Raw genomic sequence first — 20,880 nt, forward strand, 5'->3', positions numbered from 1 at the left:
TCGACACTATCCTAGCACTGTCTGGGGCATCACAAGAAACGTCTCTGCTGGTCATTGGGGCTCAATTTGAAGTGGGACTCATCAATAAAGACAATTCTACTCCAGTTAATGAGATTCCACATGGAATACCTGTCTGGAGATGAACCAGACAGCAGTGGGATGCCAACCTGATTGTCACCCTCCATATGGCCTGACAACCAGTAGATATGATCTGAGATGCCATTTCTTTTCAATGCAGCACCCCTACACAGCACAGCAGTACATCGATGACATTATACACCCCATTTTGTAGCTCTTCGTGTGAGATATCCTGTGGTTATATTTCAGCAATATAATGCCTGCTCACACACAGCAAGAGATTCAACTGCTCATCTTCGGGCTTGCCAAAACCTACCTCGGCCAGCAAGGTCGCCAGGTCTCTCCCCAACTGAGAATGTTAGGAGCATTACAGGCAGGGCATTTTGATGAACTAACGTACCAATTGGATATAATTAGGAACGATATCCCGCAGGAAGACACTGAACAAACTCCATCGATCAACACTTAAGCCGAATAATTGATCTCTTAAGAGCCAGAGGTGGACCAATGCATTACTGACTTGCTCAATTTGTGAAGCTCTTTCCCTTGAATCAATCATCCAATTTTTCTGAAACTGTAATCATTTGTTTGTCTGCATATGTACATCACATCTACCAATTTCCGTTCCATTTGGATAACTCCTCCATGTTGCTTTTTTCTCTTAAGAGTGTATTTTGAGAGTTGGATGTTGGACTTATACTCTTTACGTTGCAGCAATAACTGCAGCACTTCAAGAAAAGGTGTTCGATCAGAAGAGGTTTGCGAGTGTTCTGAAATAATAAGGTTAGCAAGATTAAATTACGCGAAGTATCAGCTCCCGATGACATTTTACCTCACCACCTGATATCGTGCTAAAGAAGTGGCAGAACACTTAACAGAAATTGCTGCTGTCAATGAAGGCAAATTCATATCGAGCAGCTTCTCAGTAAGCACTGTGAAAGAAATGACACACATTGGACATTTGGGATCGGGTACCTCGCAAAAGTATACTGTTCTCAGCATCACATACAGCTGCATGTCTTCGGTTGGCCACATGACACAGGTGACTGGAAGACAGTGTGGACTTACGAGACGAGATTCTTCCTATTTTCGTGCAATGTGAGGCATTGTGTGCACTGAAGACCCAATGAGGTGCTGATCTGCAGTGTGTGGAGGGTACAGTTTAGGACAGAGATAATTTTGGGAGGTTTTACGTCATACCCAGACTTGGCCCACTCATCCAGATTGTCTCGAATGTGAAGCAGGATGCTAATTCGAACTTACTGTAATTCAGTGACCCGAGTGTTGCCTTTCCTTCAACACCTCCATGATAAGTATGCTTTGGACATTCCCATTTTCCAAATGACAACAGGCAAGTTCACAGAGCAGCACAAATAAGTCCCTAGTTAGTTTCATGTTTCACAGATCATTTACACAATAAATCATAATGATGATGAATGAACAATTTTACATTCACACTGCAAATTAATTTGTAAATATGACTATTGCTGAAACTTCCTGGCAGATTAAAACTGTGTGCCGGACCGAGACTTGAACTCAGGACCTTTGCCTTTCGCGGGCAAGTGCTCTACCATCTGAGCTACCCAAACATGACTCACGCCCCGTCCTCACTACTTTACTTCTGCCAGTATCTCGTCTCCTTCCTGCGAACCTTGCACAACTAGCACTCCTGAAAGAAAGGATATTGCGGAGACATGGCTTAGCCACAGCCTGGGGGATGTTTCCAGAATGAGATTTTCACTCTGCAACAGAGTGTGCACTGATATGAAACTTCCTGGCAGATTAAAACTCATTCTATGACTAATGCTGAATATTTACAAGCTTTTTTTTTTTAAAAAAAAATAAATAAATATATAGATGTGAGTTAATAATTTCTACCCACTGCCTTTCACACAATACAATAGAAATTCTTCTGTGGAATGGAATGAGCTGTAAAGTATAAGATTTTTTTCAGTTTGTTTTCAAATTTTATTTTGCTGCCTGTCAGATACTTTATACGAATGTGTAAGTTATTAATCATTTTAGTTACAGTGTTGTGCACCCATTTTTGTGCTGAAGACAACCTTAATGTGGAGTAGCGAATGTCATTTTTCCTTTGGATATTGTAATTATGTACATCATTGTTATCTTTGCAATGATTCTAAGTGCAAATGTGGCTGAACTAAGTTATTTTAGGAATTCTATAACAGGCTTTTCCCAGTTTAAATTCTCATCAATACGAACACCTAATAATTTTAAAGTTTACGCCCTATTTATCATCTCCTACCATGTGTCACACTTGTCACTGGTGTGCACCCCTAAATATGTAGAACTGAATATGTCTTATCTTTTTAAAATTGAGGGCAAAACCATTCGCAGAAAATTATTCAATGATATTTTTACGAATACAGTTTACCATTTCTTCTGTTTCTCTGTGTATGCTTGGACTATTAACAATGCTAATGACTTCTGCAAAAAGAACTAATTCTGATTGTGGCTCAATTACTAAGTACAACTTTCTGCATCCTTGTGGTTGCATACAGCATTTTCCATTGGTTGGCTATACTATTAATCCCATGAAACTTCAGTTTATCTAGGAGAATATTGTGATTCACACAGTCAAATGCCTTAGATAGGTTGCAGAACTTTCAAGTGGCAAATTCTTGTTGTATAATGCTTGCAAAATTTGGCGAGTGTACATCTAAACGGTATTCTCAGAAGATCTATGATTTGCTGAGGATATTATTGTTGCTCAGTTGGGATACTATTCCACAATACACCACCTTCTGAAGTTTGAAACACACTTTGGCGCCCTATTACAACTCTACTGACCTGAGACCCAATCTTAACCTCATAGTTCAGGACACTCTTCCTGACTGCACTAAGGTTATTTTTTGTGTGTGTGTGTGTGTGTGTGTGTGTGTGTGTGTGTGTGTGTGTGGTGGGGCGGGGTGGGGTGGGGGGTTACTGACGCTCAGTGTGGTTATCAGTGCCCTACAGAAATATTAAAAGAAATGAATGTGGATAAAAGGGCTAAAAATGTTGTCACATTCAATCTCTCATATCTACAGGGTGTTACAAAAAGGTACAGCCAAACTTTCAGGAAACATTCCTCACACACAAATAAAGAAAAGATGTTATGTGGACATATGTCCGGAACCACTTAATTTCCGTGTTAGAGCTCATTTTAGTTTCGTCAGTATGTACTGTACTTCCTCGATTCACCGCCAGTTGGCCCAATTGAAGGAAGGTAATGTTGACTTCGGTGCTTGTGTTGACATGCGACTCATTGCTATACAGTACTAGCATCAAGCACATCAGTACGTAACATCAACAGATTAGTGTTCATCATGAACGTGGTTTTGCAGTCAGTGCAATGTTTACAAATGCGGTGTTGGCAGATGCCCATTTGATGTATGGATTAGCACGGGGCAATAGCCGTGGCGTGGTACGTTTGTATCGAGACAGATTTCCAGAACGAAGGTGTCCCGACAGGAAGACGTTCAAACCAACTGATCGGCGTCTTAGGGAGCACAGAACATTCCAGCCTATGACTTGCGACTGGGGAAGACCTAGAACGACGAGCACACCTGCAATGGACGAGGCAATTCTTGGTGCAGTTGACGATAACCCTAATGTCAGCGTCAGAGGAGTTCCTGCTGTACAAGGTAACGTTGACCACGTCACTGTATGGAGAGTGCTACGGGAGAACCAGTGGTTTCCGTACCATGTACAGCGTGTGCAGGCACTATCAGCAGCTGATTGGCCTCCACGGGTACACTTCTGCGAATGGTTCATCCAACAATGTGTCAATCCTCATTTCAGTGCAAATGTTCCCTTTACGGATGAGGCTTCATTCCAACATGATCAAATTGTGAAAATTTACAATCAACTGTGTGGGCTGACGAGAATCCACACGCAATTGTGCAATCACGTCATCAACACAGATTTTCTGTGAATATTTGGGCAGGCATTGTTGGTGATGTCTTGATTGGGCCCCATGTTCTTCCACCTATGCTCAATGGAGCACTTTACCACGATTTCGTATGGGATACTCTACCTGTGCTGCTAGAAACATGTGCCTTTACAAGTATGACACAACATGTGGTTCATGCACGATGGAGCTCCTGCACATTTCAGTCGAAGTGTTCGTACGCTTCTCAACAACAGATTCGGTGACCGATGGATTGGTAGAGGTGGACCAATTCCATGGCCTCCACGCTCTCTTGACCTCAACCCTCTTGACTTTCATTTATGGGGGCATTTGAAAGCTCTTGTCTACGCAACCCCGCTACCAAATGTAGATACTCTTCGTGCTCGTATTGTGGACGGCTGTGATACAATACGCCATTCTCCAGGGCTGCATCAGCACATCACGGATTCCATGCGACGGAGGGTGAATGCACGTATCCTCACTAACTGAGGACATTTTGAACATTTCCTGTAACAAAGTGTTTGAAGTCACGCTGGTGCGTTCTGTTGCTGTGTGTTTCTATTCCATGATTAATGTGATTTGAAGAGAAGTAATAAAATGATCTCTAATGCGGAAAGTAAGCGTTTCCGGACACATGTCCGTATAACATATTTCCTTTCTTTGTGTGTGAGGAATGTTTCCTGAAAGTTTGGCCGTACCTTTTTGTAACACCCTGTATAGCACGAACAAACAGTTTATGGAACATAGTATTTTATAGAACAACACGGAAGATGCAGTGAAGTAGGATTTCTGCATAGCACTGAACACATTGACAGAACAACAGCAATACGGGGTTACAGAATGGGCCAAACATGTGTTTGCAATTGCTTAAATAATACTATTTCTTTGGCAGCTCACCAGAGGACTAACCCAGGTGGCCTCTATAAGCGAGCCTGTGAAGCATGGATGCACACTCTCAAATTGCGTCACTCGAGTTGACACACACAATCACATGCCATAAAACAAATGGGAAATAGTGAAAGGTACTACACCTGGGATGAAAACAGAATTTGCCACTGCCCTCTGGTTGGAAAATAAAAAACAGTCTAGTAAAATGTTGCGCACCACGATCTGTACGCCACAAGCATCACATCGGAGGGTCCTCTCACCGGAGCAAGAAGCCGCGTGTCATAGGGCTATGGTCTGTGTAAAGACGAGTCTGGAGGACCTCATCCTGTCTTCATTGCTGAAAAAGTACAGAACTGCCCAGACTAGCCGCAGCTTACTATAGGTTTGTATGAGCAGTTGCCAGCGGGCTCGTGCGCATGCGCAGAGCTGAATTGGCGTATGAGCAGTGCCTTCCTCCCGCTCCTGGCTACTTGGAGCGTGGCTGTTTGGTGCACGAGCAGTAGCAGCAAGTAGCCAGAAGCTACCCGGAAAAATTTTCCTGGTTCGCCCAAGCTGTCAGATTCGCGCATGCGCAGAGCAAGCTGAGTTATAGGGGGGGGGGGGGGGGGGGGGGGTCCTTCCTCACGTGACCCGTGACCCGTGACCCGTGGCCGTGTCTTCGTTTACAGCTCCCACGTCAAATGAAAACAAAACAGATTTCTGTGGCCGGGAGCCATCAAGTGAATTAATACACATTCTCATAACCATGAAAGACCAAAATAAGTTAGTAGTTTCAATTTTCTGATTTTATATTATTTCCAGGTTATTAGTAATCAACCATTAATGTCTTAATGAAGCTATTTCTGTCTGTTGTATAGAGAAATTTGCTTCAGTTAATTTTTTTTTTTCCGCTGAGGCAGTTAGTTTATTTGAAACGAAACGAACTGTTTCATTCCGCACTATTGGCTACTTTCAACCTCGTTCAATTTAAAGTGCAAATATTCATTTTCTGGGACGAATGACGTTATACCATAATAAAGAACCAAATATGAGAATACAGTACTGGACCTCCAAGAAAATTTGTATCACGAGAACCACATGAAAAGCTGAATATCAGGAACTTCAGAGTCCATCTGGACATAGAAATGTGCAATTAGAGTGGAATGAACCATTTAGTATGGTTTATGGAATTCCGATGCTGCTGAAGTAGTCTCCAATGTCCTGTTCCTTGTATGACACTGTAAGATCTCTTAATGCTATATACGTACGAACATACGTAAACATTGACTTGAAGCTAAGTAGGCAAATTTGGTCAGTGGTTTTGAACTAAATATTTTGTTTCAAATATAATGACAGCTGTAGTAGAATTTTATAGATCTGCCTTCTGTGAAAGTGTTTTTCGATCACAAGGCACTTGTCTCGTACTTCCTCTGGGCCTGAAGTTATTTCTTAATTTGTGTTTACGTCTTAAATTTATAGAATGCCATTCTATGCTAAATTTTAGACTGGCAGCATACCATGTTTTATCGTTTTAACTCCCCACATGGCTTCATATTTATTCCTAGAGTAGAATATAAACTGTCAGTTGTACAGTTTCTTTGCCTCATAGACAACCATGTTAATGTTTTCACATTTTGAAATAGTCATGAAATTTATTGTCCTTTATTCCAGTGTAAGCAATACAAGAAAGACTCTCTTTTTTTGTTGCAAGTAATTTGTATTCCATTCCATCCTAGTAGATTTTTGAAGTGATGTGTAGATGTAAACGTGTTGGAAATGCTACATAACAACATTGCAGAGCACGAATTAAAAAAAATCTGTCAAATTTTATGGTACTTCGAGCTGTGGAGTCTAATTTTGAAATGACTCAAAAGCCAAGAACTGCTTCCTTATTTCCATCCTTTTTCTGTGTGGGATATGATAAAACAATTGCTCTAAGTACAATTCAGTATGTCCTCTCAACAACATGCCACACGGGCGGCACAGCTACACATGGTCACGTGATGCCCCACCAGAAATACGACAAAAAGCATATGAGCAGAGCAAGCACCAAGCACGGGCTGCCTACGTCATCGTAGCTGCGGATGCGCAGTACAGCCTGTTGTCTGGCGCATTCTGGTAACTGCTCAAATGAACCATATCTGTCACTTCCATCCACTAGTCGTCCGATCAACACACGATACTGTATCTCGACAGCGAGGCGATAACACACAGGGAATGGTACACTGAAATAACCGATGATCGCAACATGCCTCCGTGGCTGCTACATCCACCCTTTTGTTCCCAAAAATATCCACAGGCCCTAGTACCCAGCAAAAAAAAAAAAAAAAAAAAAAAAAAAAAAAACCACACACACCACCTTTCCCAGCAGTTATAGATGGAGGACAGCATCCTGGATATTTTGAACTATTTTACCTGCTGAATGTAAGTTTTGTAGAGAGTGAAGTACACTCAGAGAATTGGGGCAGCCAAGGAATTTAGCACTGCAAGCACAACTCATCTGCTCCTGTGCCAGCAAGATCACATATAATTCCACCCAAAGACAGTAAAGTCTCAAGGCTGATGGACCTTGATGACACGATCACAGAAAATGACACAGCTAGCAACGGAGCCCTGTTTCGACCCATCCGTAAAGATAGCTGTAGTGTTGTTGTGCTTAGTTAAAATGTCATAGAATAATGTATAAAAAACATATGCAGGAGAGCAATCTCTTCTGTACTGCACAAAATCTGAAATTACTCTGTACTTCATAGCCATGGTGGCAGATGGTTAAAACCCTGGATTTGGGGCTGTACTTTGTGTGGAGCAAGTGACTCCAGCACACGCTGCACACAAATCCCAAACAGCATTGTTGCTCGTGGAAGATTGGAGAAAAGGTGTTCTAGATGCATGCAAGCAATAGTACGATATGCAGATGAAGTCAGAGCTTCGAGGTACTTCTGTGTCCCAGACTTGGCACAGAGACTGGGTATGGAGCTTGTCCTTTAAGCACCCATGGCCAGCATACTCCCCTCACGGTGAATAGCATGATCTTCAGGTAAGCTGTATAAAACTGCTCCTGTGGATAAAGCACTTGACAATGTTCATTGCCTTCGGGGTTCTGATTTTCATGTCTATGTCTCTCAGGTATGGTGCCCACAACAACTTGGGAGTAAAAAATGAGGCCTAGAAACCTCACTGAGCCTTTCAAATGCAGAACACTACCCCTAAATTAAAAATATAATTTTCATCTGCTGGTTTACTCTTGCACTGCTTTAACAGGTCTGTTACAAATCTAGAAGGTACACTTCTGAATTTCTTCCATCTCTTTTAATGAGAGCTGATGAGGACCCTCAGTCACTTTAACAGTACTCGAGAGTGTCGTGACAAGGAAAAAATTCTGGGAGTTTTCCAGGATTTCCCGATTAAAAATACACTTTCACCTGGGCGAAAATACACTTTTCTGTGTTAAGTAACAGCATACTTTTTCTCAGAAAAATAAACTTATCAATCCATTGAACCGTTATGGTTTTATACTCCCGTGTAGAATTTCCCAGCACTCTATGAAACACAAAACTGGATGGGGAGAGGGGGGGGAGGGGGACACGTTATGGAAAGATCTGTGATGTGTAGATAAATTCAAATTCCACCAAACACCGCATGTTACTCCCCAAAGCACTGAGATCGAGATTTTGATGCGCTTTTGTAAGCCAGTCATAGCTCACATCACGTGATCTCGCCAGCCGATGATGGAGATATTCATAGCATAGGGCACATCGCTGAAGTAGTGCGACCACACATATAGGAAAAGTTAATGGTTTAAATTAATATACATACAACAAAAAGTGCCTGTCAATAGCAACACAACTAAAACACTACAAAACAGTCACTCAACCAGAAATAACATACGCAAGTGAAACCATCCTCAAAACATCGTGCATCAACAGATCGTACCAGAAAGATGGACACTGGAGAGTAGTTACAAATGAAACAGTCTACAAGGAAATAGAACCAGCAATGAGTACCATGAGGAAGAAACGCATTTTATTTTTCAGACATCTAATCAGCACACCAGAGAACAGGATCATGAGGAGAATAATAGAAAAATAGTGGAATAGTAAGTGCAACATTAAGTGGATTACAGAAACCAAGGAAGATACGGATGCACTATAGATTACATTGGAAGGCCTAAGAAACAAAACTGACCGAATCAGGAAACTCACAGACAAACAAACCAGACTGCAAACGAGAATCAACAAACAGACAATAGGAAAGGTGATTTCCGTTGAAAAAAGAAGGATGTGATCCTAGAGAATGAAGTACTGGGCTGACAGGAAACTGAAAAATTCTTTATAGAAAGTAGGCTAGAGTGGTCCAATGAATGCCATAAAATGTAAATAATAATAATAATAATAATAATAATAATAATAATAATAATAATAATAAACCCCGTGGAGGCACGGGAAAAGAATAGGTATTCAGTATGTTCTGCCAGTCGTAAAAGGCGACGAAAAGAACAAACCACTAATAGGGTTAACCCCCCTTTTAGTGTGATTAGTTGGTTCAGGACAGAACTAATGAAGCCTCAGACAAGCGCTGTCGTGGTCGAGGACGACGCTTGAACCCTATGCCCGTCCACAATGGTAACGACACTGCTAGCCACATGGAAAATGATTTAAATCCAAATAGAGGTGTTTTGCAACCACTCTAGAAGGAAAACAAAGACAGAGGATGAGATGGTCAGATGAAGTTAACCGACACCTCATGTTCTGTTATTACCAAGCAACAAACTTAGGAACAAACACAACTGGATACAGATCACAAGTATACACACATTTATTACCAGATACCCAGAATTGAAATTTTTAACAGAACAACAACTAGCTGATCAGATCCGCGTAATAATCATAAATAACAGGATACCCCAGTCAGAATTAGAAAACATCAAACAACAACTACAACAAATACTAGAACAAAATAATGTGCAATCAGAAGAAGAAAATACAGTAACGGACTCAAACATCCCAGAGCAAACAAACAAAGAACAACACGCAACAATTAAACAATCAGAAGAAAACGAAATCTTAAGACAGCCACCAGAACAAGCACAAATAGAACATGAAGTGACACACATGTTAGATATAGAAGAAAAATCTCAGCTGACATATACAGAATACAAAGACACAAATACAGACATTAGACCATTCTTGCATAGACAACCAAATAACCCACAAGTTGAAACAACAATAACAACTATCAACACAATCATACACAACAAAATAAATGAAAATACAACTATGGAAGAGTTAAAACTACTGATTTATATAGGAGCACTCACTACACTAAATATACACACTAGGCAGAGATCAGAACCAACCAACACACAGAAGAAACCCACAAAACCAGCATGGCAACACAGGCTACAGATCAGATAGAAAAACTGAGAAAAGACATCGGACAGCTAACACAATTTATAGGAAATGAAATGTCAGAAAAAAACGAAAAAGGTTAGTGATAGAACAATTAGATGAAAAGAAGCAGAAATTACAAGCATTGGCCAAACGACTTAGAAGATACAAAAAAAAGTGAAAATAGAAGGAAACAAAACCAAACATTCAACACAAACCAAAAGAAATTTTACCAGACAATAGACAACACACACATTAAAATAGACAATCCACCAAACGTAACAGACATGGGACACTTCTGGAGCAACATATGGTCAAACCCGGTACAACATAACAGGCATGCACGGTGGATACAAGCAGAAACAGATACATACAAGATGATACCACAAATGCCTGAAGTGATAATTTTGCAACATGAAGTCACCCAAGCAATTAATTCTACTCACAATTGGAATGCCCCTGGAAAAGATAAAATAGCAAATTTCTGGCTAAAGAAGTTCAACTCAACACATTCACATCTAACTAAATTATTTAACACCAGTTCTTTAAATGTCTGCTTGTGTCTGTATATGTGTGGATGGATATACGTGTGTGTGCGATTGTATACCCGTCCTTTTTTCCCCCTAAGGTAAGTCTTTCCGCTCCCGGGATTGGAATGACTCCTTACCCTCTCCCTTAAAACCCACATCCTTTCGTCTTTCCCTCTCCTTCCCTCTTTCCTGATGAGGCAACAGTTGTTGCGAAAGCTTGAATTTTGTGTGTATGTTTGTGTGTCTATCGACCTGCCAGCGCTTTCGTTTGGTAAGTCACATCTTCTTTGTTTTAGATAAATTATTTAACAGTTACATTGCAGACCCATACACATTCCCTGATACTCTTACACATGGAATAACTTATCTGAAAACTAAAGATCAAGCAGACACAGCAAACCCAGCTAAATATCACCCCATAACATGCCTACCAACAATATACAAAAATATTAACTTCAGTCATTACACAGAAACTAATGACACATACAACACAGAACAAAATTATAAATGAAGAACAAAAAGGCTGTTGCAAAGGAGCACGAGGATGTAAAGAGTAACTGATAACAGATGCAGAGGTGACATATGAAGCTAAAACTAAACAAAGGTCGCTACACTACGCATACATTGATTACCAAAAAGCTTTTGATAGTGTACCCCACTCATGGCTACTACAAATATTTGAAATATATAGAGTAGATCCTAAATTGATACAGTTCCTAAACATAGTAATGAAAAATTCGAAAACCACACTTAATATCAACACAAACTCAATATCACATCACAGCCCATACAGATTAAGCGTGGAATATACCAAGGAGACTCATTAAGTCCTTTCTGGTTCTGCCTTGCTCTGAACCCACTATCCAACATGCTAAATAATACAAATTATGGATACAATATTACTGGAACGTACCCACAAAAAATCACACATTTGCTATACATGGATGATCTAAAACTACTGGCAGCAACAAATCAACAACTCAACCAATTACTAAAGATAACAGAAGTATTCAGCAATGATATAAATACGGCTTTTGGAACAGACAAACGTAAGAAAAATAGCATAGTCAAGGGAAAACACATTAAACAAGAAGATTACATATCGGATGACCACAGCGACTGCATAGAAGCGATGGAAAAAACAAATGCCTATAAATATCTAGGATACAGACAAAAAAAATAGGAATAGATAATACAAATAATAAAGAAGAACTAAAAGAAAAATATAGACAAAGACTAACAAAAATACTGAAAACAGAATTGACAGCAAGAAACAAGACAAAAGCTATAAATACTTATGCTATACCAATATTGACCTACTCATTTGGAGTAGTTAAATGGAGTAACACAGACCTAGAAGCACTCGATACACTTACACGATCACAATGCCAGAAATATAGAATACATCACATACATTCAGCAACAGAAAGATTCACATTAAGCAGAAGGGAAGGAGGAAGGGGATTTATCGACATAAAAAACTTACATTATGGACAGGTAGACAATTTAAGAAAATTCTTTATAGAGCGAGCAGAAACTAGCAAAATACACAAAGCAGTCACTCATATAAATACATTGGCTACACCACTACAATTTCATAACCACCTCTACAACCCTTTAGATCACATAACATCGAAAGATACGAAGAAAGAAAATTGCAAACAGAAAACACTACATGGCAAGCACCCATATCATCTAACACAGCCACACATCGATCAAGACGCATCCAACACATGGCTAAGAAAAGGCAATATATACAGTGAGACGGAAGGATTCATGATTGCAATACAGGATCAAACAATAAACACCAGATATTACAGCAAGCATATTATTAAAGATCCCAATACCACAACAGATAAATGCAGACTTTGCAAACAACAAATAGAAACAGTAGATCACATCACAAGCGGATGTACAATACTAGCAAATACAGAATACCCCAAAAGACATGACAATGTAGCAAAAATAATACATCAACAACTTGCCATACAACATAAACTAATAAAACAACACGTTCCCACATACAAGTATGCACCACAAAATGTACTGGAGAATGATGAATACAAATTATACTGGAACAGAACCATTATAACAGATAAAACAACACCATAAAACAACACCACATAACAAACCTGACGTCATACTCACCAATAAAAAGAAGAAATTGACACAACTAATCGAAATATCCATACCCAATACAACAAATATACAAAAGAAAACAGGAGAAAAAATTGAAAAATACATCCAACTGGCTGAGGAAGTCAAGGACATGTGGCATCAGGATAAAGTTGACATCATACCAACTATACTATCAACTACATTAGTCATACCACACAATATCCACCAGTACATCAACGCAATACAGCTACATCCAAACGTATATATACATTTACAGAAATCTGTAATTATTGACACTTGTTCAATTATCCGAAAGTTCCTAAATGCAATGTAACATACACCGTACAGTTAAAAGGAAGTCACGCTTGATCAAGGTCCGCGTCACCTTCCATTTTTAACCACACATAACGTCTGAGACAGGATAGAGAAATAATAATAATAAAATAATAATACTAATAATAATAATAATTACAATTATTATTGTAATTATAATAATATACATAGTGTTGCTACAAGAAAAGCAAAGCTTCTACATATAATATTGATATCTAAGTTTAATAAGCTGCAAGAGAATGTAAGCTTTCACATATAATGTTGATCTTTTTTGCGCGTGTTATACCTCAAGATACGTCACACAAATGTGTCACTAAAATTTTCAGTAACGACAAATGTCCGTTCATCTTGGCTCAAAATTCTTCTAACGGTCGTCTTCTAAGAGTTGATTTTTAAATGGTAGTCAAATGCTCTGTGATTCAAGAAATCCACCGTACATTCTCACCCACAGTTCATCTTGCATGAAAGGAAATTTACTTTGAAAGTAACCACCATTCGCAATATTTTCCCGCGATCTGTTAGAAATACGTTCATTTCAGCAGTTGCCAGAGAGCGCCAGGTAAGAGATGTTATCGCACTTGCGCAGCTACGATGATGCAGGAAGCCCGATTGTTCGTACATGTAAAACATTAAAAGATCTTACATTATGTGATAAAAGAAACAAGATATCAATACTCCAAGAGCATAAGAATTTCTTGACCCACACTAAAATGCATAATTCGGCTTAAAGGGCACATTCGTATGTAAATTTTCTTGAAGTACCAGTACTGTATCATCTTGTGTTTGGTTCTTTATTATGGCATAAGACTATACATATCTGAAACTAATAACATATTTAAGCCTTCCGTAATTATGTGAATGTATTTTAATTCACTTGATAGCTCCCGACCACAGAACTCCATTTTGTGTTCATTTGACTTGAGAGCAATACGCGAAGAGGAAACAGCAAAATCATTAAACGTAAACACGGTTCACTTGGAGGCTGCACACCTCCCCACAACAACTCAGACTGCTCGGTGTCTCAATCTCATATTTCAGAAGCGGGGCAATACTATATGGTGGAGCCCTACCCCTCCAGCATTTGAGGCTGGATGCCAAAAACTAAATCCACTTTTCAATAAATGTTCGTTTTGTAGCACACACCTTTCTGACGAGTCTGATAAACAAAACATAGGTCTTGGAGCAAATGTAAGACAGTTTATTTGGTCTTAACTGTGATAAAGTGCAGTGCCACGCCTCTTCACATAGTATTCTTTTATCGCATGTCACTGTATTTTGCTCTGTTGAATTCAAACGTATATATTTTGTAATGGATGCCATCAAACTATATTTACGACAGTGGACATTAAAATGACCTGTGAAGCCTCTCCTGCTCCCAGTTGGCCAGTTTGACATCCTGCACACCCCCCCCCCCCTTTTTTTAACCCTTACAATTAATACTGGATGGAATTATTTGTAACTGGGAGAAGAACTCTATAGAAAATATGCACTCTTCATTGCCTACTAGCTAATAACTTTCTTTTTTTGGTGTAACATAAAATTAAATATAGGACATATGAAACCAATACAGACAACTGACAAGCAAGACGGTACACATTTCTTAAGTTCTGAAGTCCTAGTGTTTATGTCTCAAGTTCCGTGGGACCAAATTGAGGAGCAAATCACCAAGGTCATGGAATGTGTCAGTACATAAAATTACAACATTGAAGTAATGGCAGATAAAAATAAAATGTTTATGAACCTGAAAAAAGTCAATCGATAAGTTTAAGTAATACAATCAACATTACAACAAGAATCAGCTTACTTTTTCAAGGAACTCCTCGACAGTAACCCATGAGGAAACTCTTCAAGTCTAGTTCGAAAGTGCGCGGATTACTGCTAGGATTTTTGAATTCAAGTGACAGATTACTGAAAATGGAAGCAGCAGTATACTACGCACCTTTCTGCACAAGAGCTAAGGAAGTCCTATTCAAATACAGGTTAGATTTCTGCTGAGTATTAACTGAGTGAAAGCTGCTTATTCTTGGGAATAAGATAATATCGTTAACAAGAAATGATCTAAAAACAAAGATGATGATACTTACCAAACAAAAGCGTTGGCAGGTTGATAGAAACACAAAAAAACACAAACATACACACAAAATTCTAGCTTTCGCAACCAACGGTTGCTTCGTCAGGAAAGAGGGAAGGAGAGGGAAAGACAAAAGGATGTGGGTTTTAAGGGAGAGGGTAAGGAGTCATTCCAATCTCGGGAGGGGGAAAAGGACGGGTATACACTCGCGCGCACACACACACACACACACACACACACACACACACACACACACACACACACATCCATCCGCACACACACAGACTGTGTGTGGTGTCTGTGTATGTGCGGATGGATATGTGTGTGTGTGTGTGTGTGTGTGAGCGCACGCGTGCACCTCAAAAAGAAAAGAGAATATAGCATTTTCCATTGTTAAGCAACTTCTAAAGCCGAATTGTACATTTGATAGCAAATCGTGTGATACAAAATTATCAATTATCCTTAAATACACAGCTTTTTCAATAACTTGAGCAAACACTGATATAAATAGGTCTAAAATTGTCCACATTATCCCTTTCTCCATTTTTATAAAGCAGTACTTTAATCATTCAGGATACTGACCATTTCTAAACAAAAAATTACAAATATGGCTAAAATCATAACCATCAGAGCCCTTAATCTTCAGTGATTTAATTATTGAATCAATCTCCCCCTTGTCTATATCAAAGGGGAGTATTTCGGGCATCGATCTTGGAAAGGCATTTGCCAAGAAAGTTATACGATTTCCTGTAGAAACTAAATTTTTATTTAATTCACCAGCAATGCTCAGATAATGATTGTTAAATACTGTACAAACATATGATTTAAAAGTAACAAATATTTTTACTACAAACTGACTTTATAACACCAATCTTGTGCTGCTCACCAGACATCACTTTCACAACTGACCATATGGTTTTAATTTTATCCTGTGAATTAGCTATTCTATTTGCATACCACATACTCTTTGCCTTCCTAACAACATTTCAAGCACTTTACAATACTGTTCATAATAGGCTACTGCAGCTTGATTGTGACTACTTCTAACGTTTTGATATAATCCCAACTTGGTTCTACATTATATCCTTATCCCACTAGTAAGCCACCCGGGCTGCCTATTACTGCCAGTACCCTGTTTAGAACCAATCTTGTCATCACTAATTCTGTAACTATTCCTGCCAGTGTCAAAACTTATTCTCGAGTTAACTTCACTAACCGTGACATAGTCACCAGTTTAGTTATCCCACATTTATTCTCCTGTTATGCGCTGCTACGTGTTCGTACAATGCGTTTTCCACACTACTCCCGGAATAGAACTTAAGCACATGCTAGCTGGGGACTGTACAACTGTATACCCTTACTGGTGTAGCGGTCTGGCCAAAAACTTTCGGTCACAATTTCATTTTCTTCGATACTCTGAGAAGGTAACACATAATCTTTCTTACTTGTTATTCCTGTTAGCCATTTATTCCCACTCTGGTAGTCTGTTACTATGGCTTTTGCTAGTAATTGTAACAACACTGATCATTAATAAACACGGTCAACCACAAACGGCAATTGGCATTCACCCGTTCGGCTTTATTCCCCTTAGCTCGTATAGCCCCGCCCCTTTTGCCTGCAGGAAAGTTTATTTCGAGGTGCAATGAGGATTCCTAGGTGCAATGAGGATTCCCCTGGCAGAGACATGTTCACTAAGCACGCATTCAAAAGTCAACTAATCATTAATTCAGAAATCGACTTAGAATGTGTTAAAAAATGTTCAAAAACCAACAGGGATGCATTTCAACATCATATGAATAATCGATATACCAACATGCGCTGGGTGCTAGGCACTTTGTTAAACAGGTTATTCCCCCCTTCCCTCAAGAATATGAATTCTGCCCCTCCTGAATTATCTGTTTTATCTAAGGGCATCACTTTCAGCCCTAAACTTGGATCTGATCATGCTGCTTTGGTGAATGACCTATTTTCCTTCACATGTAATATCTATTGGAAATATCTCTTTGCAACCCAACCCCAAAACCTTTCCCACAGCAAACCTGAAATTGAATCATCTTTAACAGTTCAGACCATGATCCCAACTTGATCCACCACCACTACCTCAAAATCATCCCTTCCAAGAATTCCTCACATTCAGCATTGCTTCACAACCCTTCTTCAGGTCCCTACAATGTGACCCTAATCTGTCCTCTGCAGAACTCCAGGCTCTACGTTCCCTTAAAGCCGACAGGCTCTACGTTCCCTAAACGCTGACGACTCCATCATTTTTCTCTCAGCAGACAAAGGATCTACCACTGTGGAACTTGACCAAAAGGAATACGTTAGTGAATGTCTACACTAGCTGTCTGACCATCAAGATCCCATCCCTGATTAAAACTGACCTGCAGTCCCTCCTTAAAACCTCAGGCCCCTAACAAGGAGTAACACCTCAATCCACAGAACTTTTCACCCCACCCAAACCACGCACCCCCATCTTTTACCTTCTTCCTAAGATCCACAAATTCAATCAATACTGGCCGTCCCATAGTTACTGGCTTCAAAGCACCGACTGAACATACTGTATACCTGCCTTAGTTAATAAACACTTGCAACCCATAATCCAAAGACTCCCCTTCCACATCAAAGATACCAACCATTTCCCAGATCGTCTGAAATCTGTGCCCGTCCCACTCCCACCACACACTTTGCTTGTCACCATTGATGCCACCTCCCTCTATACCAACATCTCCAATGTACATTGTCTGTCTGCTCAGTCAGCAGCCACCTGATTCCAAACCTATGACATCCTTTCCACTCACCTTAATCAACTTTATTCTTACCCACAACTACTTCACCTTTGAGGGGCAGACATACAAACAAATCATGGATATGGCCATGGTAACAAGGATGGCTCCTTCCTACGCCCGCCTTTCCATGGGAAGCTATTTTAGTTAAAAGAGGGTCGTAACTAAAATAGTTTATACTATACTCATGACACTAAAGACATCCTCTGTGAGTGTATTCCAAAAGGGGATACAGTTCAGTGGCAGCAAGATTTTTGTGACATCTAGATTCAGATTGATGTGTGTACATATGTGTATTTATCATTGGTAGTGTTTCCAATATTTTATTTTTCTTATAAGAGAATCAGTCTAACATTACATATAACACAGACTGGTTTACTGTAGTAATTACAAGCCTGTAAAATTGCCTCATTTAATATCCTGCAATCTGTCCCAACACAAATCTATGGAACATGAAGTAAATATATACAACAATAGAACATTCAGTTCATCAGGAAAATAGAGAGTCAGATTCCACTATCAAACAGCATGCACTAACCTGTAGAGAAAGAATTAAACAGGTTCACTTTTTACAACTCTATCAACCATTTTCCTACACACAGTCTGAAACTTGTACATTTCATAATGATAGAAACACTTACCTGAAAGGGACAAATGCACTTGTTGTGGAATCAAGGATTTTAAGTTGGTTTCACCTCGAATTGAAACCGCAAGTCCAATTAACAAAAGGAGTATCATTTTACTGTCCATCCTGGAAAATAAAACCACAATAGAATGTTTTATAAAGGAAACACTTCTTAAAACAAAACTGCAAATGAATGCTTACAGGTATACACAGACTGGCACAAAACGCAAATGTGATGAGATGTGTATATTGTGTTACTCCCTTAAATGGCTAACTTGAGGTCAACAATGTGCAATCCTGGGTGTGATGCCAATTGCCCGTGTTAGGTTTACAACATTACTTTATTGCACGAATTACTACTGATCTTCACAACCAAAGAAGGAAAATCACTATCACATTTCAATTTGATAGCCAGAGTGTCTTTGTGGAAACCGAGGACTGTCAGCCAACCAATAATCCTCGCCCCCCCCCCCCCCCCCCCTCAATTGGGTCAATCATTTTACAGGGGGTAAATTAGCAATGGGCACCCAGAAGGCACCATCCTACATGAAGATATTCACGGGCATTCTAAAGGAACCCTTCTGAACAACCCAGAACCTCAAGTCCCTCACCCTGTTCAGATTCATTGCGATATCTTCGTGATCTGGATTGAGAGTGAGGACACCTATCCACATTCCTTGAGAACTTCAACACCTTCACCTCCATTTGCTTCGCCTGGTCCTTCTCAACTGAACAAACCATCTTCCTTGATGTTGAAATCCACCTCAAAAGTGCCACATCAGTACCTCCATCCATATCGAAGTTACCAACCACCAACTATACTTTCACTTCAACAGCTGCCATACATTCTGTAACAAGAAGTCCCTTTTGTACAGCCATGGGTGGCTGTTACATCTGTAATGATGAGCAATCACACTCAAAATATACCAAGGGTCTTACCGAAACCTACACAGACCGAAATTACCCTCCCAACCTAATATGGAAACAGATGTCCCATGCCTTGTCTCTACAGTCCCTTGTCTCTACACCCTTGTGGCTCAGAACCACCTGGAGAAACTGAATCACATTCTCCACCACAGTTTCAATTACCTTCAAGTAAGGAATATCCTGTCCACTATCCTTCCCACTGTGGTTTCAGCAACCTATCAAACCTAGGCAATATCTTTGTCCATTGCTACTCCACATCTGCTTGCAATCCCTTGCCTCACGGCTTATATCCCTGCAATACATGGAACAGCTGTCCCACACATCCAGCCATCAGCAGGTACTCCATTCCAGTCATAAGCATCTACTGCCCTGTGAAGCAGTCACGTGAGTGACAAACTAAGCTGCAACCACTGTGCTGTTTTCTATGCCGGCATGACAACCAAAAATGAATGGCCACTCCCAAACTGTGGTCAAGAGATAGCTGGACCATCCAGCTACTGAACATGCTGCCCAACACTGTGCGCTTTACTTTAATGACTGCTTCACAGTCTATGCCAACTGGATCCTCCCTACCAACACCAGTTTTTCTGAACCATGCAGATGGAAACACTCTGTGAAATACATCTTACATTTCCATAACCCCCCAGGCATCAACCTTCACTAGTTTCTGTCCTTTCCTGCTCCCATTCCAGCACTACACAGCCTTCTATTCTGCCAATGCGCCTGATAGTCTTTTTCCCGTTCTCTACTTTTCTCCTTTTCTGCTGCCCCTCCCCCCAAAACTTTCAAACTGAACCTAGCAGCCCTACATTGTTCCCATCACACCCCTGCATGCTGCAGCAAGCAGCATTGCACCTCACTTCATCGCTCCATGCTGCCTCACCACCTACACCAGATTGCTACTACTGTCTTGTGCGGTTACTGTCTCTGCAGTCTGGCTGTTGTGGTCTTTTGTGTGTGTGTGTGTGTGTGTGTGTGTGTGTGTGTGTGTGTGTGTGTGTCTCACGCGCTTTCTTTCCAATTTCTGAAGACGCTCTTTTGCTGAAACCTAAAATGGACAGCAGACTTTTCGAGTGCTTATCCGTCCCCTACATCTCCTCCATATGGTGAGGAGCAAACTGTCTTTTTCATAATATTAATGTTATAATAGTGTTATGTGTAGGGTTGAAATGCTAACCACCACCCTTTTTTTAATTATCAGATAATAACAGCAACCAAGTAATATAGGATAAGTAGCACTCAAATTTT

The 20,880-nt window shown here is 40.0% G+C and overlaps 1 protein-coding gene across 1 annotated transcript in view; it reads right to left on the bottom strand.

Moving 5' to 3' along the window:
- Window positions 1-20,880, bottom strand: part of LOC126424524 (acid phosphatase type 7-like) — a 196,203-nt gene that overhangs the window by 134,933 nt on the left and 40,390 nt on the right. The window contains exon 2 of the mRNA XM_050087258.1: window positions 18,722-18,831. Coding sequence (XP_049943215.1) covers window positions 18,722-18,831 — 110 coding nt within the window. The remainder of the gene's footprint in view (window positions 1-18,721; window positions 18,832-20,880) is intronic.

The sequence above is a fragment of the Schistocerca serialis genome, chromosome 10 (genome assembly GCF_023864345.2).
Source record: "Schistocerca serialis cubense isolate TAMUIC-IGC-003099 chromosome 10, iqSchSeri2.2, whole genome shotgun sequence".
NCBI classification, from domain to species: domain Eukaryota; kingdom Metazoa; phylum Arthropoda; class Insecta; order Orthoptera; family Acrididae; genus Schistocerca; species Schistocerca serialis.